The sequence below is a fragment of the Puntigrus tetrazona genome, chromosome 16 (assembly GCF_018831695.1).
Source record: "Puntigrus tetrazona isolate hp1 chromosome 16, ASM1883169v1, whole genome shotgun sequence".
NCBI lineage: Eukaryota > Metazoa > Chordata > Actinopteri > Cypriniformes > Cyprinidae > Puntigrus > Puntigrus tetrazona.
The window spans coordinates 352,037-372,264 of record NC_056714.1 but is presented as its reverse complement, the minus strand read 5'-3'; the positions used below and the strand labels follow the sequence as shown (position 1 = coordinate 372,264).

The following is a 20,228-nucleotide window of genomic DNA, read 5'->3' as shown; positions in this document are numbered from 1 at the left end:
CGTCATCGGAGCCATCAGTCAGAAGGAACTGGCAGAGACCAGGGTTGAGACGAGCAGTCAAAACGTCAGAGAACTGGAACACTGGACAAATCAAGACTAGAGTCAGGCTCGAGTGAGAAGCGCAAATCGAGAGCAGATATAGAGCGAACGATTTAAGGGAGAGAAACCATTGAGCGAAATAAAGAGAAAAAGCAAAGAAAAAAAAGACCCAAAGGAAACTGAGACCGTGATCCCGCTTCCTGACCCTTTTTCATTTTTAATTGCAATGTGTTAACTACAAGTACAAATTTAGTAAAACGGATAACATGCAAAAAAAAAAAAAAAAGAGAGAAAACTAATTCTGGACTTGTTTACGTGCCAATTACGATAAACATCCGATAAACAACATCTATCACTCACCTAATGCGAAGGTTGGTGTTGTTTAGCACTGATTAAGCGCTGTATGTCGGGCTGAAGTGAAGAAAGTTGCAAGCGAAGATCAGGCTCAACGTTAAGCTTATTCCGGTATTTTGTCTTGAGTGCCACCAACGCAGAAAATCCTGCTTCGCATAAATATGTTGTCGGAAATGGCATCAAAAACTTCAGAGCTTTGTCAGAAAGATCAGGATACTCGGAGAGAGTATGAATCCAAAAATCCGTCAAAGTTTTCTGAGAAAACGTTAATTTTAAAGCACTGTCACAAGATAAGTCAATGAGGCTGTCGTGCTCTTTTGCACTTAAACTCGTGACGGCTCCCTCACACAAGTTTGCAAAAGGATTTTCAATCCAGGTAACCTGAACATCTGGAGAAGGAAAGTAGTCACGCAACTGGCTCTTCAGTCCTTGGAGATGCTCTTCAATCAGCTTTTTAACTGAGTTGGGCAGGCTCGTGGTCCAGTTTCTTTATTGTGGCTTCCATTTTATTTTGGACTTGAAATGCTGTCACTGATTTGCCTTGAAGACTCAAGTTCACTCCATTTAGGTAACTGAAAATATCAGAAAGGTAGGACAATTTTGCAAGCCACTCAAAATCACTGAGGCGGTCCGAAAGGGGAAAATTTGAGTCGGATAAAAAAATCCGTGCTTCGTTGCGTAATTCAAAGAGACGAGTAAGCACCCGGCCTCTTGAAAGCCATCGTATCTCAGTGTGTAACAGAAGCTGAACATGGTCACTTCCCATTTCTTCACAGAGAAGTCGAAACAAACGTGACTGAAGGGGCCTAGTCTTTATGAAATTGACTATTTTAACAGCCTCATCCAAGACACATCTCAGATCTGTGGGCATCTTCTTGGTAGCTAGTGCTTCCCGATGTAAACTACAGTGGACGGAGCTCATAAGCGGAGCAACTATTTTCACGCGCGCAACGACTCCGTTCCGATGCCCCACCATGGCTCGTGCTCCGTCTGTGCTCAGACCAACGCATTTAGACCAATCGATTCCATTTGAAACAATAAATGCATTCAAAATATCAAAAATGGCTTCGGCAGTTGTTTGAGCCGGCAGCAGCTTACAGAAAAGGAATTCCTCTTGTAACTCTCCATTATGAACATACCGTATAAAGGCAAGGAGGTTGGAAAGGTTTGCTATATCGGTCGATTCATCCAACTGTATGGCATAAAAGGGACTCTCTCGAATGTGTTTAACCAACTTCTGAGTTATATCATCTGCCATTTCATTTATTCTTCTCTCAACCGTATTATCCGAAAGTGAAATCAGATTTAACTGCTTGCGGGCCTTTTCTCCACACATCACACCAACCATTTCTTTCGCGGCAGGTAAAATCAAAGTTTCACCAATTGTGTGTGGTTTTCCAGCCTTCGCGATTAATTTTGCAACGCGATAAGATGCCTCCACTGCTCTACTGTTGTCGTTTCCAGAGAACGCAGATTCAATAGTTTTCAATTTGGAAACTATTCTTGCCTGGCAAAATAAACGTTAATTTTGGTTAACTTATAATATTGTCTGAAATAACTTTTCTAGTAGGTTAGTGACTTCCGAGGTTTTCCACATTGTTGGCGTGCTAAGGTGAGTCAGATCAACAATCAATGGATGGAGCCGGGGGCACGACTTCTGGCCACCAAACTGGCTTAGCATGCTCTTTTACTCTTTTTGAGTACATTACTCTTTTTGAGTATATTGAGGAAATGGCTGCATTAAGGTAAGCGATCTACGGGGTAGCCTCTGACTAAGACCTGGACTAGCCCAGATGTGTCGTGAGTCTGTTCTGGCCAAACAGGTCTCTAAGCGACCCAGTCTCCTAACGAACGATAAGTCGAAACTAGGAAGTATTATAGTTAATTAATAATCCAAATTTAATCACAACTAGAGGGATCAGCAGTTACATTCAAATAAATATAACTAAAATCACAAAAGGTTGGAGTCAGATAAAATTATGTGAAGGGTCAAAATTAAAATTGGAATAGCAAAAGATTAATAAATATGAGTGATTTTTAAAGAGACGCAAGGAAAAGACCTAACGTGCATTAATCTTCGACCAGGGCCTCTGGATTATGTTCTTCAGGAAAAGGGGGACCCTTACATTATGTCCCCTTGCCACAACCTCAAACCATCACTGAAAGCTGAGACTCGGTTTTGGCTCATCAGCAAATCTGATGAGTAGTTAAACCTGTAGCCTAGTTATACTCGAGTGAAAGGGAGGGGCTCCGGATTAGTTAACCATTTTCTCTTATCAGAGCTAATAAGGGCTCCAAGCAAGACCCCAGTCTTTCATCATGACATAACATCTCCGTTCCCTCCATCAGAGAACGAGGGATACATACTTAACTGAGATGTTCTCTTGCACACACTCTGCCTCACACTCAGAAGCCTCATTTCTTTTCTCCTCTTGCTCTAGATGTTCAGTTGCTGTCTGCCTGCTCTCGGTCTACAGTCCTGACTCTCTTCACAACTAAATTACCTTGCTGATGAGCTCTCTGTTTTTCTGGACTTTCTTCCTTCTCAAAATGTTCATGTATTGCTGACCTTTTTTACATGCATCTTCTCTCTCTAGTCTTGACTGATCATGATCTTTATTTTTCTTTTACATGACATTATGTCATTTAGATGTTTTTCTCTTCATTTTAACTACAAAAGCAAAAAGGATCAAATTGTAAATGAAAGTGTAAATGAAAACAGAAGCTCACTCAAATATCACTTATTATTTACAAGCTGTTTCACATCCATCTGACTTTCCTAAGATATAATGAAAGGAAGCATGCAAAATAAAAAGAAACATTAGATATAGTTAAATAAAATTTTTTTTTGTCAGATTATGCCTCTAAATCTAAATTCTGGACTTATTAAATCTCATTCATTGAGTGATTGGAGAATCCTTTGTAATTAATAAAAGACTTACCAGATATTATCTTTGCACAGTCTGCTTCACATCACCTAAAAAGGCAAGGAATCAATGTAGGCCAAAACCGGACAATGCAAATTAACACTAAATATATAAATCTAAATTTCTTTAACGTGTTACATCTGTTCTATGGTAGTTGCTGAATCTTTGCTAAGTTTACAAAGTCATGATTGCTTGACATCTTTTCACAAAAATATATTTTCGTTACCTGTATCTTTTTATTGTTGTGTACCCCTGCCAATATGTAAAGATCCTCCTCGCTGAAGCATGCAGTCTGTCTAGTTTCAAGAATTTGATTTCCTCTTGACATAAAAGTTGATTTGGTGTGGGTCAATTTGTTTTGTGCCCTACGATTCCAGATTTAGGGGGGGCCAGAGGGTGGCCAAGCTTGTTGTGGTATGAAAACCCTCTTAGAATTGCTCTGTTTATTATTAGAGCCCGAGCCAATGGGCGCAGGGCCCTATTGTTTTCGTACGGATTTTTAGGGCCTGAACCAATGGGTGCAGAGCCCTATTGTTTTCCTAAGGATTATTCTTAGTGTGACGACCCTCTTGGAATTGCTAAATTTCTTGGCCCGAGCCAATGGGTGCAGGGTCTGATTGTTTTTTTTAGGAGTATTATTTTTATTTTTTTATTTACTATCTGTAAATTTTGGTGGTCTTAACATGCTCAAAATCTTCACACATGTTGGAATATACTTTCATCAGGACGCTGCAGAGACTGTACACTACCCACTGGAACACAGTCAGAAAACTGGTTGTATAGCTCACACATACTTACATGTATTCATATAAAAGTCAGTACATATATTGATCTCATTGACCCAACATTAGCCACTTTATATAATGTTTTTGGCTCCACCAAATAGGAACAAATCTCAAACAGTTTGCCCGTGGCACGGTGATACAGTCATGGCAAAAAATAAGAAACAGAAAGTATCTAATAACAACGAGATACATTATTTGATTTTGCTTTTTATAACTTTATAAATGTAACTTTATAAATGTAACAATTTAACTTTGTATTTTCTAACACTTTTAGAAATTTTGGGGGCCTTAACATGCTCAAAAACTTTTGAAAATCGACAGGCTCATTGGAATCTATGGTCATCAGGAGGCTGGAACCCAAGCATGGCACAGGGGCTGTATACAGCACCTCCTGGAACACAGTCATAAAACTGGATGTATAATTCAAACATACTTGCATGTATTTATTTGGAACACGGTACACAAATAGATCTCATTGTGCCGAACAACTAAACAACTCCAAGTTTTTGGCTCCACCAAACAGGAAATCTGCTATTCTGGTAAATGGTCTTAAAACAATGGAGATGCCAAATGAATTTTTGATATCGCAAACGGTTTGCCCATCATGGGGGAATGAAATTATGGCAAAAAAATGATAAACAGAAAGTGTCTAATAACATCCATTATCTGATTTTGCTCAAACTTGGTTTTGTTCATTGTATGATGCTGATTGCATCGATGTGACCAGTAGAAGGAGTCAAAGTTATAGCACCAGAAACTGGCAGCAGGAAGTGCCACATGTATGAAAATCTTTATGCTCATGTAGCATACCAATACCTACAAAAAAGTGTCTTGGAGCAAAATACAAAACTCCACAGGAAGTCAGTTACCTTTAATATTTTCAGGTAGAAGCTAGAGAGAGACTACCATTAATAAATGCTATATAATTAATGTTCATGTTAATATAGTTAATATTAATAACTGAAACCTTATTGAACGTGTTACCAAAGTTGTGTGTGTCTTGATGTGTTGGATTAACCGTTTTACTGGTGTATCCCTTAAATTCAAACGGTCAGAGATTTATTGTAATGCATGTGTCTGCTGGGCGCCTTTTTTGACTATCTTGGCTTTTGGGGAGCCTTAAGATGCTCAAAAACTCTTGAAAATCTGCACACACATTGGATCCTGTCCAATAGGATGCAGCAGAGGCTGGGAACCGGGCATGACACAGGGGCTTTTTGACTCCACCCAACAGGAAGTCTGATATTCAGGTTTGTTTGAAAAGTGCATGCTGTGGAATTTGATGTACTCCTTATAGGTCTTTCAAATTACAGCCACAAAACTCTATGAACATGATCTCAAGACATTGTGGATGCTAAATTGCAAAGGGATATGTTTATATGTTTGATATCTCGAACAGCATGATGAAGTTATGGTGAAAAATGAGTAACATAACATCCACATACATTTATCAGTTTTTTCTCAAACTTCATGGGTTTGTTCGTTGTATGATGCCAATCTCATAGATGTGACTATTAGGAGACAAAATTATAGCGCCACCAACTGGCAGCAAGAAGTGTGTCGCTTTTAAAAAGCTTTCAATTCAGCATCTTGTATTTGCTCAGTTTTATTCAAATTTGGTATATATGTTGTTCTTAAAAATCCTGAAAACTTTCTAATTTATACATTAATTAGCTACGACCAACAGGAAGTAAGATATGTTGTTTTGAATGTGGATTATTATTCGTTTTAGATGTGGAACTTTGAATACTTCTTTGAGAGATTTCAAAGAATACTCACCAAACTTTGTCGACATATAATGTCGACAAAATATAGTAAAGAACGTCTCAGGTTACGAATGTAACCATGGTTCCTCTAGGGAACGAGATGCTGCGTCACAAACACTTTGGGAACACCTTCGGCGTGAGCCGTTCTGAACCACGTGTGAAATCTGTCCAATGGAGAGGAGCGACGTCATGGACGAGATGACGTCGCAGACCAGGAAGTATAAAGTCACGCTCTGCGATGCCGGCACCAGCCTCTGTAGTGAAGTAAGCGCCGGCAGGGGTGCGGGAAGTATGGCATCGGGACGCAGCGTCTCGTTCCCTAGAGGAACCATGGTTACATTTGTAACCTGAGACGTTCCTCTTCAGGAACTCGAGCTGCGTCACAAACGCTTTGGGAACGAGATGCCCACGCTCGCACTGGACACATGCAGTTGGACTTCTGCTGGTCTGGATCCTGGAAGGGGGGAGGACAGAAGGCCTGCAGTACGATCGGCTGCGGTGTAACAGAGGGCACTTTAGGTGTATAACCCACTCGTGGGTATACAAAAGCCTTGGACATGCCTGGGGCAAAGTCCAGGTAAGTAGGGGCCACGGAGAGGGCCTGCAGATCTCCCACCCTCCGAAGAGAGGTGATGGCGAGGAGAAATGCTGTCTTATAAGATAAGACAGGTAAGGGAACCTCTTCGAGGGACTCGAAGGGTGCCTTACACAGAGCCTCTAACACCACAACCAAATCCCAGGGGGGAACTCTGGTCCGCACTGGAGGTCTCAGCCTCAGCACACCGTGGAGGAATCGTGTAACTAATGGGTGTTTGCCCACTGAGTGGCCACCAATAGGGTCATGATATGCAGATATAGCTGACACGTAGACCTTTAGGGTGGAGTGGGATAACCCGGTGGAGAATCTCGCCTGAAGGAACACCAGCACTGAACCTACTGGGCAGTTAACTGGGTTTAAGTGGCGGTCTCCACACCAGGAAGTGAACATTTCCCACCTCCTGGCATACACGCTCCTCGTAGAGGGAGCTCTGGATTGGAGGATGGTCTCGACAACCTCAGCTGAAAGACCAGAGGCTATGAGTTGTGCCCCCTCAGGGGCCACACCCACAGCTTCAGTAACTCCGGGCGAGGGTGAACTATTGTTCCCTCCGCCAGAGAGAGTAGATCCGGCCTCAGGGGGATCTCCCACGGATGACCGTCTACTAGGCCGATGAGGTCCGTGAACCATACTCGGCCCGGCCAGAACGGGGCTACTAGCAGTAGTCTGATTCCGTCCTGGCGCACTCTCGCCAGAACTTCTGGGAGCAGGGCAATCGGAGGAAATGCGTACAGGCGACGCCTTGGCCACGCCTGTGACATGGCATCCAGTCCCAGGGGAGCTGGATGAACTAGAGAAAACCAGAGGGGACATTGTGCATTCCCTCGAGAAGCAAAGACCTCTACCTGGTAAAATCTCGACCAGATCTGCTTCACCACGTCGGGGTGAAGCATCCATTCCCCCGGCCTCAACCCCTGTCTCGACAGGGTGTCGGCTCCCGTATTGAGATGCCCAGGGATGTAGGTCACTCTCAGCGAGCAGATTTTGTCCTGGGACCACACAAGGATCTGGTGCGCCAGCTTGTTCAAGGGGCGCGAACGCAGTCCTCCCTGGTGGTTGATGTAAGAGACCACCGCTGTGTTGTCGGTGTGCACCAACACATGGTGACCTTTCAGGTCTGGGAGGAAGTGCTTCAAAGCACGAAATACAGCTAACATCTCTAGCAGATTGATATGCCACTTCTGGTGGTGATCGCTCCACAGACCGTGGGCCGGGCGCCCGTTCAACACTGCGCCCCAACCGGTTAGGGATGCATCCGTCGCAAGGGAGGTACGGCGACATAGAGCTCCTAACCTTGGGCCCTGATTCAGGAACCAAGGATTCCTCCACAAGTCTAAGGCCCGAACTGCACGGCGTGACACTTTGATTTTGCGGAGTGGGTTTCCCCTCGGGGAGAACCCCTTGGTCCTGAGCCACCACTGTAGGGGTCTCATGTACAGCAGGCCAAAGGGTATCACGTTGGACGCAGCTGCCATCAGGCCCAGCAGTCTCTGATACTGCTTGACAGTGAATGACTGGCCTTCCCTGACTCTCCCGACTGACATGAGGATCGACTGCACACGAGCAGGAGACAAACGTGCCCACATCGTGGTCGAATCCCACACCACGCCTAGGTATGTGGTCCTCTGAGCGGGACGCAATACACTCTTCTTGGCGTTCAGTCTCAAACCCAACTCCCCCATGTGAGACAGAACAACATCTCGATGTTGAACTGCCATCTGCTCTGATTGAGCTAATATCAACCAATCGTCGATATAATTGAGTATGCGGATGCCCTGGAGTCTCAGTGGAATCAGAGCTGCATCCATACACTTGTGCGGTAAATGTGCGGAGTGAGAGTGCTAGGCCGAACGGAAGTACTCGATATTGGTATGCTACGCCCCCGAAAGCGAACCTCAGAAACTTCCTGTGTTGAGGAAGGATGGATATATGGAAGTATGCGTCTATCAGATCTATGTTGACAAACCAGTCCTCGGATCTGATTTGAGTCACCACATGCTTGATGGTAAGCATTTTGAACTTCAGTCTGTTGACTGAGCGGTTCAAGACCCTCAGATCTAAGATGGGACGCAACCCCCCGTCCTTCTTCGGAACAATGAAATAGCAGCTGTAAAACCCAGATTCCGCAGCCTGAGGAGGGACCACCTCGATGGCCTCCTTCCTGAGCAGGGATTCTATTTCCTGTTCTATCACCAGAGCCTGCTGGGGGCCGACTACTGTCGGTGTGACTCCCCTGAATGTCGGTGGTGGAAACCCGAACTGAATTCGATAGCCTTTCTCTATCGTTTGTATGACCCATTGAGATACATTTGGCAGAAGTTTCCACGCTGCTAAATAATCTACTAAGGGAATCAGCCTCTCGAGGCTGACCTCTGGTGTGTGAGATACAGGTAACTCGGTGGCCTGAAGCGGCTGACCGGCAGGCAGACACCGGGCTAGCTGTAAACGGGACCTCCGCAGGGGTGGCGCATTCCCTGGCCGTGACGCACCCTCGGGTGAATCCGGCTAGGGAAACGTGCTGGAAACCTCCGCGCTCTTGCACGAGGGCAGAGATAGCGGAGTTACTCCCTGAGGGCCCTGAGGAGGAACGGGTGCCGTCTGACCAGGCGTAACCTGATCCTCCCCGGGAGGGGCAGCCCTCAGAAGCCCTGAACCACTCATATCAGGGCTTCTTGGCCCCGGACTTCCTGTCCAAAAAGGCCCTCAGGTCTTTGGACCCGGAAGTCCCCGGCCCAGAGCGTCGCTTCGCCCCCTGCTGTTTTTAAGGGGGGGAACGAGAGGCGACGCTCTGTTTCTGCGCTCGCCTGTATGAGGAGCTGGCACGCGGTGGGGTCATCTCTCGTCCCGATGCCCCCTGAGATCGATGTGGGAGGAAACTTTTGAACGCCGCCGCTTGTTTATGGGCCTCCTGGTACCTATCGACGACTTTATTGACAGAGTCGCCGAATAGGCCAGAAGGCTGCAGGGGGGCGTCCAATAGGCAGACCCTGTCCTGCTCTTTCATATCAGGGTCAGCCAGAGATGCCTCTCCGCGGCCACAAGGGATAACATAGACCGCCCCAAAGCACGGGCGGTCTCCTTTGTGACGCGGAGGCAGAGGTCAGTAGTCCGGCGCAGTTCTGCGATGTCATCGGACCTGACCCCCTCTCCCTCATCGACCTCTTTCAGCAGGTCGGCTTGGTATGCCTGCAACACCGCCATCGTGTGCATGCAAGACCCAGCCAGACCTGCTGCCGTGTACCCCTTAGCCACCAAAGCCGATGTTGTTCTCAGTGGCTTCGATGGTAAGGTCGGAGCCTTCAAAGACGATGCCGCACCGGGGGACAGATAGGTAGCAAGAGACTGTTCTACCCGGGGCATCGCCTAATAGCCGCACTCCGCGACTCCCGCCACATTGCTACAATAACTAACAGCGGTGGGGGGGGAAACACGAGCGGAGTACGGCCTTCCCAGAACCTCATCTAATTTAGAGACAGCTCACTGTGGTGGTCTGGGAAGAACGGAAGGCTCCGTCTTAGAGTGCAATGGCTGCTTCAACATCAACCTCAGAAATCTCTCATCTAATTTAGACTTCTGAGGCTCAGCATATTGCTCGTCGGGCCAATCGATATTAAGTTTAGCTACCGCACGAGTTACGACCTCCAAGAGCTCCTCATACTGGGGCATGTGCAATGGCGTATCGTCCACCACGTCAACATCAACCTCGGAGGAGGAAGAGTGAGCGCACCGCTTGAAACGTGACGGATCACCAGAATGTTTTGACTTTCTCTTTAGCCCCTGATTATCAGCCATATATGCAATATTTAAGCTGGACAAACAGACAGCAAATAGACAGACAATATCACATGTAGCGCTTACTGAACAGCAGAAAGCTGGTGCCGGCATCGCAGAGCGTGACTTTATACTTCCTGGTCGGCGACGTCATCTCGTCCATGACGTCGCTCCTCTCCATTGGACAGATTTCACACGTGGTTCAGAACGGCTCACGCCAAAGGCGTTCCCAAAGCGTTTGTGACGCAGCTCGAGTTCCTGAAGAGGAACTTAAATTGTGAACGGCTTTTGAATAGCTTGAACAGTGCTCCAATGGTGGTTTTGTAAAGTGAGCCTAGTAGTAATTGTAAATGTAAATGTAAATGTAAATGTAAATGTAAATTGCATTATCCAAATTCTTAAAAAAAAAATTTAATAACAGAAAACAAGTGATTTTGATGAACTATGGTTAGTTTTATAACTTTATGATGTTCAGGAGCCTTAAGAAAATTACCGCTATCAGAGGTTAATGCATGTCAAGTGAAGGCTGTAATACTAACTGGATGGAGATATACGATAACTAATTCTCTCTGTATCACAGTGAAAAATAGGATAAAAATATCTTTTAAGACTCTTTACTGGTCAGTTCAATCAATTAGAATAATAAACATGCATACAAATTTCATTAATGTTATAGATAATTTAAAAACAGTTCATAAAAGGTGTTGGCAACCATTTAAAATAAATACAAGCATTACAATTATTCATTTTGTGTTTATTTACAGTACATAAAATAACATTACAAAACATCTTTCAATTTAAATAATGTATTAATACATTTTAAACTTAAAGTTTATGGTACAGTATGGTACAGTAATTAAGGGCTGTAGCCCTTAAATCCAAACTGCCATGACCAACAGGAAATTAGCTACAGAGGAAGAGTGAGTGAGGGAAAGAGAGGGAAAGAGAGAGACTTTAAACATGTCACTAGGAAAAAATCAGTTTCTCTTTATTTAATGGATTACATCTTAAGAAATCTCTTTATCCATTTCTGCCAGTTTAAGGGGGACTGACAACATAATTTGAAAAGAAATGAGAAATGAGAAACAGAAAGTATCTAATAACATTCACATACATTATCTGATTTTGCTCAAAAGTCTGTAATACCAAAGATAACCACTGGAAGGGGATATAGGATAAGCAATTCTTTGTGTGTCACAATGAAAATCAATGCATAGGGTCAACCTTTATATATATTACTAATAAAATAAGTTAGTGTATTTTACTGGTAATATTGTTTTATATAATTATTTCATATAGATCATTTTAAATCATTCTTAAAAAATAGTTGGAGATCTAAAAAGTATTGGAAACAATTTACAATAAGGTCTCTTTGGTTAACATTAATTAACACAACTAAAAATTAACAGTATATTTTTAAATAATTTCTAGAACTTTGTTAATCTTATAATTAATACCATCAAAATGATTAATTTCATGTTAATTCACAGTACATAAACCAATATTACACTACAACATGATGTAAATTAATTTTAAACAACTTAAATTAACAAGAATGAAATGTTATTATTGTTCATGTTAACTAGTATAGTATACTTAATTCTCAACTAAATTTTTTTTTACTATGTTTACTTGTTACAAACACACACACACACACACACACACACACACACACACACACACACAACACCCCAGTTTGTCACACACAGACAAGGGAGACATGGATGATTAATCATCACAGGTTTATTTAACAAAATTCAGCAGTGAATGGGGTGTCCAGGAGTGAGCTGGGGAAGCCAGTCAGGTACAACGGAGAGCAACCCTGGTTGCTCTGATCCTACTAGGAGTTGAGAGTCTTATGAACGGTGGGGACAGGATACACAGCACAGTAATCAGTCTGCAGAGAGATCACAGAAAAGGAGTTAGTCTGGCTTGATTCAACGGAGTGAACAATTGACCGGACAGTGACCTGATTGCCTGAGTGGTACTGGGGAGGTTGAGACTGCTGGGCGTCCACAAAGAAATTATGTCTCAGACCTGTCCGCTACAGATGGATATGGGCCGAGTCCCACATCCTCTCACTCACAGAACCAACAGTCCACAGCCAATGGTCAATGGTTCTTCCAGGGGAAGAGCGTGGGCTAGGTTTGTCCTCCATCTCGGCCACGCAACTATTCCACGACTGTGAATACAAGCCTCAATTCCCGGCCCGAACCCAGGCAGCTGAGCTCTCCCGATTAGTGCAACACTGTTTGTTGGAGGGGGAGACATCGGCCAGCCAGGTGGAGGAACACGTGGCGGTCGATCGATTCTTGCGGGCGCATCCCCGAAGCCGATCGAGTTGGCGAATCCCAGGATGAGTTCCACATTGGTGTCCTCCAGTACCAGAAATGACATGGTTTCCTCATGAAGGCACCCTCAACTGCACCGGGGAAGTTTGATATTTTACTCTTTCACACCCTAGAGGTTTCCCCTGAATCATCTTAACTTGGAGCTCCTGGAGTTGATTCAGTAGGGCTTGGGAAATTAAATTCCTAAGGATAATGAAACAGAGGTAGATGGAATCATGCACGTTCTGTGCTTGATAAACGCGCCACCTTAATTTGCATGGGTTCTGGTACTGAGGTTATGGGTGATGCTTGCAAATGGGCTGTTTCTTCTGGGTAGCATGTGGTCAGGCATTGGGAAATGCCTGTGGCTTTCTGAATGAAACGCTCTAATGTTAAGCATGCTCTTGTAGATGGGTTTGAGGTGACAGGTGCAGCTGATCAAAACTGAACGAGTGAACATGGGTGCTGGTGATTGGAGTGACTGAGGTGACTGAGACTCGATGACACATACAGGTATATGCCAAAAAATTGAATATTGAGGGAAAGTCCATTTATAAGTCCATTTATAATAAAACAATTAAAATCATTTGTTTCAAAAAGTGAAACTTGTATGTTATATTAGTTCACTACACACAAAGTGAAGTATTTCAAGCCTTTATTGTTTCAATTTTAATGATTATAGATTAAAGATATAAAAAAAAAAACTTATTTAAGAAAATTAGAATATCATGACAAAGTTCAACATTGTAGGCTCCCTGTATCCCAATCTAGTCAGCTAATTAACGCAAAACACCTGCAAAAGTTTCCTCAGCCTTCAAATTGTCTCATTCTGGCTTAGTAGGCTTTAGAATCATGGGGAAGATGGCTGACTTGACAGTTGGGCAGAAGACCATCACTGACACCCTCCATAAGGAGGAAAAGTCTCAAAAGGCAATTGCAAAAGAAGCTGGATGCTCACAGAGCGCAGTATCAAAGTATATTAATGTTACAGGGATGACCGAGCCTTGAGAGGATTGTCAAGCAAGGGCGATTCAGACATCTGGGGGAGCTTTATACGGAGTGGAGTAAGGCTGGTGTCAGTGCATCAAAAACCACCACATACAGACGTCTCACAGGAAAACAGTCTCACAGGGTTTGCAACCTAACTTTCAGATTTCATATACAGTGTTATGGACCACTGAGACTCAAGCAAGCCACTAGCTTTTTAAAATGATAATGATAATAAATTATGTTTAGGAAACATTTTTAAATGTAGAAAGTTTACTGTGAAGGGTTGATTTAGGGGATGTATACAATTCATTAATATAGTGTAAATTTAAAGGATATTAAATATACTGTAGAGACTGAATTATGTCTATGGAAAGCCTCCAGAAGACATGACAATGACATGTCCATGTTTAGATTTTAATATCCTTTATCTTTTGGCCATTTTATTTAATTTGCTTATAAACCTAATTTATTATGTGTTTATTTTGAAGGATATAAAGTTTTCTGTGACAGGTTAGTGTTATGTTGTAAAATGTATAATTATCTGTATATGCAAAAAAAATCTATACTGCAATCTATACCTCTTGCAACAGCTTTGAAAATGATCTGAACACTAGCCAAGGAAGATTTTTTTTTTTCACTGAGGAAAGACACTTTTGTCTATACACCATCTGGATAAAGAGACTGTTTGAGATATGCATAAAACACTTAAAAAGCTGTTATTTTACAATAGTACCAAAAAGCTGTTTTTTTTCTGAAAGATAAATAGGTAGGCGTTTCATTTGTTTTGAACAACGGAAAGACACTTTTTTCCTGTAGTCTATACAGGAAAGATTGACATTGCTATATCACAGCATCATAAAACAAAACTAGGACCCCTGAAAACGCAACAAAAACCGTACAACTTTTTTCAGAAAGATAGAATAGGATGTAGAGTAAAACAAACTATTTAAACACTAAAAATAACCACATCCAGTATCTATTGGTTTTAAAGGATACGGTTTTATATTTTAAACAGTGGAACTCAAAAAATAAGAGCAAACAATTGTAAAAACTTTAAACATTACTATTGTATGTTTAATTGCAATCAGAAGAAACTCATCACATGAAAATAATGTGAAAACAAAACATAAACTTTTTTTACGATTAGTTTTAGTGGAAAAATGGCATTTACTAATCACACATTCACAATAAACCAGAAGAGAGGGTCTTACGTGCTCATCATAGCTAACATTTTCTTTTTCCAAATGTCCAACACACTGTTACTCTTAGTAATTTGTCAAACTACATTTAGTAGCCTAATACTTATTTAGTCAATTCATTTTACGCATAGATATTGCGTAAAGATATGTAAAGATTATGTTTGTACAAAAAGTACAGAGCATCATAGTTATCAAATGTGTTTGCATTACATCTAACAATAACAGAAATGGAGAACACACTGTACATTGTAATTGATTACACATGGCTTGCAAAGAGCGAGGGGTCGCAGGAGGGGCTCGGGACCGGTAGTTCGTTCATTTCGGAATCGGCTATGGCTCGTCTGGGATTAGGCGATCCTTCTTTTTCTTTGTCTAGCTTTACTTACTTGTGACATTTATATATCTTTTTAAACTACAGCACAGGGATTTGGACGTGTATCTTGTTTTAACAGTGGTCGCTGATACATTTTGTTTTGTTCACATACCGGTAAGTTGATCGGCTCAGTTAATTACAACGATTTTATTGATTTCTTTATTGTTTACAATTTCATTAATTTAGCTTCGTTATATAAAACCTTGATTACTGCATTGTTAAAACGATTTCATTTAGCCACCATATTATTTGTATGTGGTACTCACGCACTTATTACGTTATGTTCTCATCTTTGCCCATACAGAGAGCTCTCGGGCGCTGTGGGGGCGGGGCTGTCCATCCGCAGCTGTCAAGCAGTTCACACAGATGCACCTATTGCGGTCCACAGACGATCTTGTGCGCTAGTTTCATAAATTTATAAAAACCTTTACAGCACATTTATGGTTTTACAACCAGACACAACACCTGTACAAACACCTGGAATTTTTACTCCCGGATATGTCTATTTTTAGATCAAAGGGTGAACATATAGTATTATGTCATAAAACCATAAATTATAGGTCATAAATCATTTTTTGACATTCGCTGTATCCTATTTACTGCTACTGGCAAACAATTTTCAACACAGGACAGAGATGATTTTATGTGGTAAGAAGGGTAATGTTAATGATGTCTTTGGCTGCATGGCGCAATTTTGTGGGAAGAAACTGCACTGTGAAAAAGCCTCTGTGTCATCTTTAAATCTGAACTTAAATTTGACTCACAAGTTAATGCAGTTGTTAAAATAGCTTTTTGAACCTGTGATCAATACGTTGAAGTCCATTCTCTCTTTTGAAGATATGGAAAAGGTTATCCATGCTTTTGTATCATTCCGTTAGGACTAATGTAATGTGTGGTATCTGGGTTTGAATCAACTCTCTCTCGCTTGCAGCTTGTTCAGAACTCAGCTGCCAGACTTTTAACAGGTATTAAGGGGAGAGAGCACGTTACACCCATGTTAATCAAACTGTATTGGTTACCAATACGATACCGAATTCATTACAAAGCATTGTTGTATGTTTTTAAAGCTGTGCATGGTCTATCAATTAGTATAATTAGTATTTATTTAAATTGCGGAACTCTTAATGGTTCTGCAATCTCGTCTAAAATGTGAAGGCTTTGAATGCCCTTCCTCTGTTTATTAGATCTTCTCTAAGTATTTTCTCAATTTTTTTTATTTGACTTTGACAATGCTTTTTAGCTGTATATGTTATTTATGTTTTTTTTCTAATTTATTATTTTTCATTTAGTCTCTGTATGTTCCAGTTGTGTTGTTGAAAGTGCTTTATAAATAAAGTTTAAGTTGATTTGAGACATTCAAAGGGACATATGTTATTCCCTACTAACAACAAAGCTAACAACAAAGCTAACAGACTCATCCTGGTAACTAAAGTTGGTTCTATACACTTGCTAGGAACTGTTTTTCTGGTGTAATAATAAAATATTAAATCTCAATTAAATTATGTGTACAATTTCTTAATTCTATCATCCTTGTATTGTGAACACAGCTGCTGCCATTTTGTTTTATACAATTTAATGGATTATAAGACAACTAACAAACTAGTACTGTACGTACTAGTACTTCATTATTTATGGGGTGAAAAGTTGTGTAAAAGTAGTTTTTCTAGTTGGAACTTAACGCTTGCTAAAACAGCTTTCTTCATAGAAGCTTTGTGTTCAAGTATTTAAACTCAGATCAGTAACATTGTAACTTGCAACACTGTATGCTGAGAGGATGGGCTATGAAATTGTTGTGACTTCCATAAAATTGTGACGCTCAGTCACCACCTCCAGTGGTGAGCACCTGAGCACTGCCTACTGACCATGACATTAATGAGCAAGAAAACAGAAACATGGTGAAAAGGTTAGCTTTAACAGATGAAACCAGATCGGCCGACCTGTGCTCTCACTCCAAGGACGAAGGATCTCACAGGATTGTTACTATGAAGTGAATCAGATCTAACATGCAAGTTAGAGTAAAGACAAACTCACAGTGTCTATTTAGTCATTTCCGTTTTGGTAGGCAACTATTTTTACAGCTATGTTATTATTTCAGGCACAATTAATCCTAACAATGCATATACAATAACACATGAATATATATATATATATATATATATATATATATATATATATATGTTTTATGGTGCTCAAATCTCCTGCACCTTCTACCTTATTTTGTTTATCCTCAGGTTAGGTAAAGTAAGTCGAGTCTGTCCTATCTCTCATAAGCATTTAATCACACTCACAAGACAGGTCACAGAAGACTTCTTCGTGGTCTGTTCTGCTCAGATCTTGAGTCTTTTGGCAGGTGAGCGTATTGGTTATAATAAGATATAGTTTTATTATATATAGGTTAAATACATTACAAATAAAATACTAATATAAAATAGAAATAAAAACAAAGTTCTTTAATCTGCGAGCTCGGTCATTCGGAGGCGTCGTGGCGAGGCTGTCTGGCATCGGAGAAGTGTGTCGCCGAGGTGCAGCTTTATCTTCTGCTCACTTCTAAGTGCAACCCTCCTATATAGACTACAGGTGCAAGTCGACACTTTTTGGGAAAGTCCCATACAGCTGGAGACCTCCCTTTCAAGAAGCTCACTATAAAAACACAGCCATCGTATCATTCTGCTCTTCTGTGAAGATCTTTGTAAGATGTCCTCCTCTCTGCATCGGGAACTCAGCACTCAACGGTAACATTCCTATTCTTCAATGTTCTTACTAATACATATTTTATCTCTGGCTATACTTTAACTAAATGCTACATATATCATACCTAATGTCTTTTCTCAATAAACTACTTTTACATGATGCTATGGTGGTCTTTCTACTATTCAATAAAGTGAATACAATACCATGTGTACTGTGTATCTTATAAATACTTATCAAATAAAAGAATAGAATATTCTGTGTGGTCTCTTCTTCTTGATAAATCAGTAACACATCACAATGTAAATACATCACAAATAAACAAGGCAAACTTACAAAATTAGGAAAACTTCTTGTTTTCCTTAACTAATATATATATATATATATATATATATATATATATATATATATATATATATATATATATATATATATACAGAGACGTGACACAAAATTGTTGGTACCCTTTGGTCAATGAAAGAAAAACTCACAATGGTCACAGAAATAACTTTAATCTGACAAAAGTAATAATAAATAAAAATTCTATAAATGTTAACCAATGAAAGTCAGACATTGTTTTTCAACCATGCTTCAACAGAATTATTTAAAAAAATAAACTCACGAAACAGGCATGGACAAAAATGATGGTACCCCTAGAAAACACTGAAAATAATGTGACCAAAGGGACATGTTAATTCAAGGTGTGTCCACTAATTAGCATCACAGGTGTCTACAACCTTGTAATCAGCCATTGGGCCTATATATATGGCTCCAGGTAATCACTGTGTTGTTTGGTGATATGGTGTGTACCACACTCGACATGGACCAGAGGAAGCAAAGGAAAGAGTTGTCTCAAGAGATCAGAAAGAAAATTATAGACAAGCATGTTAAAGGTAAAGGCTATAAGACCATCTCCAAGCAACTAGATGTTCCTGTGACTACAGTTGCACATATTATTCAGAAGTTTAAGATCCATGGGACTGTAGCCAACCTCCTGGACGTGGCACGCAGGAGGAAAATTGATGACAAATCTAAGAGACGGATAATCCGAATGGTAACAAAAGAGCCTAGAAAGACTTCTAAAGAGATTCAAGGTGAACTTCATGCTCAAGGAACATCAGTGTCAGATCGCACCATCCGTCGTTGTTTGAGCCAAAGTGGACTACATGGGAGACGACCAAGGAGGACACCATTGTTGAAAACGAATCATAAAAAGCAAGACTGGAATATGCCAAACTACATGTTGACAAGCCACAAAGCTTCTGGGAGAATGTCCTGTGGACAGATGAGACAAAAATCGAAGTTTTTGCCAAGGCACATCAGCTGTATGTTCACAGACGAAAAAATGAAGCATATCAAGAAAAGAACACTGTCCCTACTGTGAAACATGGAGGAGGCTCTGTTATGTTCTGGGGCTGCTTTGCTGCGTCTGGCACAGGGTGTCTTGAATCTGTGCAGGGTACAATGAAATCTCAAGACTATCAAGGAATTCTAGAGAGAAATGTACTAGCCAGTGTCAGAAAGCTTGGTCTCAGTCGCAGGTCATGGGTCTTGCAACAGGACAATGACCCAAAACACACCGCTAAAAACACCCAAGAATGGCTAAGAGGAAAAAAATTGGACTATTGTAAAATGGCCTTCTATGAGCCCTGACCTCAATCCTATTGAGCATCTTTGGAAGGAGCTGAAACATGCAGTCTGGAAAAGGCACCCTTCAAACCGGACACAACTGGAGCAGTTTGCTCATGAGGAGTGGGCCAAAATACCTGCTGAGAGGTGCAGAAGTCTCATTGACAGTTACAGGAAGCGTTTGATTGCAGTGATTGCCTCAAAAGGTTGCGCAACAAAATATTAAGTTAGGGGTACCATCATTTTTGTCCAGGTCTGTTTCATGAGTTTATTTTTTTTTAATAATTCTGTTGAAGCATGGTTGAAAAACAATGTCTGACTTTCATTGGTTAACATTTATAGAATTTTATTTATTATTACTTTTGTCAGATTAAAGTTATTTCTGTGACCATTGTGAGTTTTTCTTTCATTGACCAAAGGGTACCAACAATTTTGTCCACGTCTGTATATGTGTATGTATGTTTGATTAATATAAGAATTAATAATGCAGACCAAGCAGAATATTTTATGAATTGGAGTAATGAGATCTACATCTTAAGTAAAAATGTCAGCGGTATAAGGATTGGATGTTTAGAGGAACTCTGATGGCGTGCCACATGAACAGTTTACCACTTACTATGGTGAGCAAGCAAGCAAGCTTGTTGGCTGCAGAAGGATTAGAGGCCAATCAGCTTGAACAATGTGATTTCTAGCAAATTGCATTAAGGACCTATTATCCAACACCATTCATATTAGAACTAGATTAAAAAAAAAAAAAAAAAAAAACAATACAAGGGAAG

General features: G+C 41.1%; 1 protein-coding gene across 1 annotated transcript; it reads right to left on the bottom strand.

The window, feature by feature from the left end:
* Positions 1-6,963: 6,963 nt before the first annotated feature.
* Positions 6,964-10,261, bottom strand: LOC122360307 (the record flags this gene model as incomplete). Its single annotated transcript, XM_043260803.1, is given in 4 exon segments — positions 6,964-7,953; positions 8,212-8,286; positions 8,288-8,668; positions 10,094-10,261. Coding segments are annotated over 4 exon segments (1,614 nt in total), but the record flags the coding sequence as incomplete, so codon positions are not given.
* Positions 10,262-20,228: the final 9,967 nt, after the last annotated feature.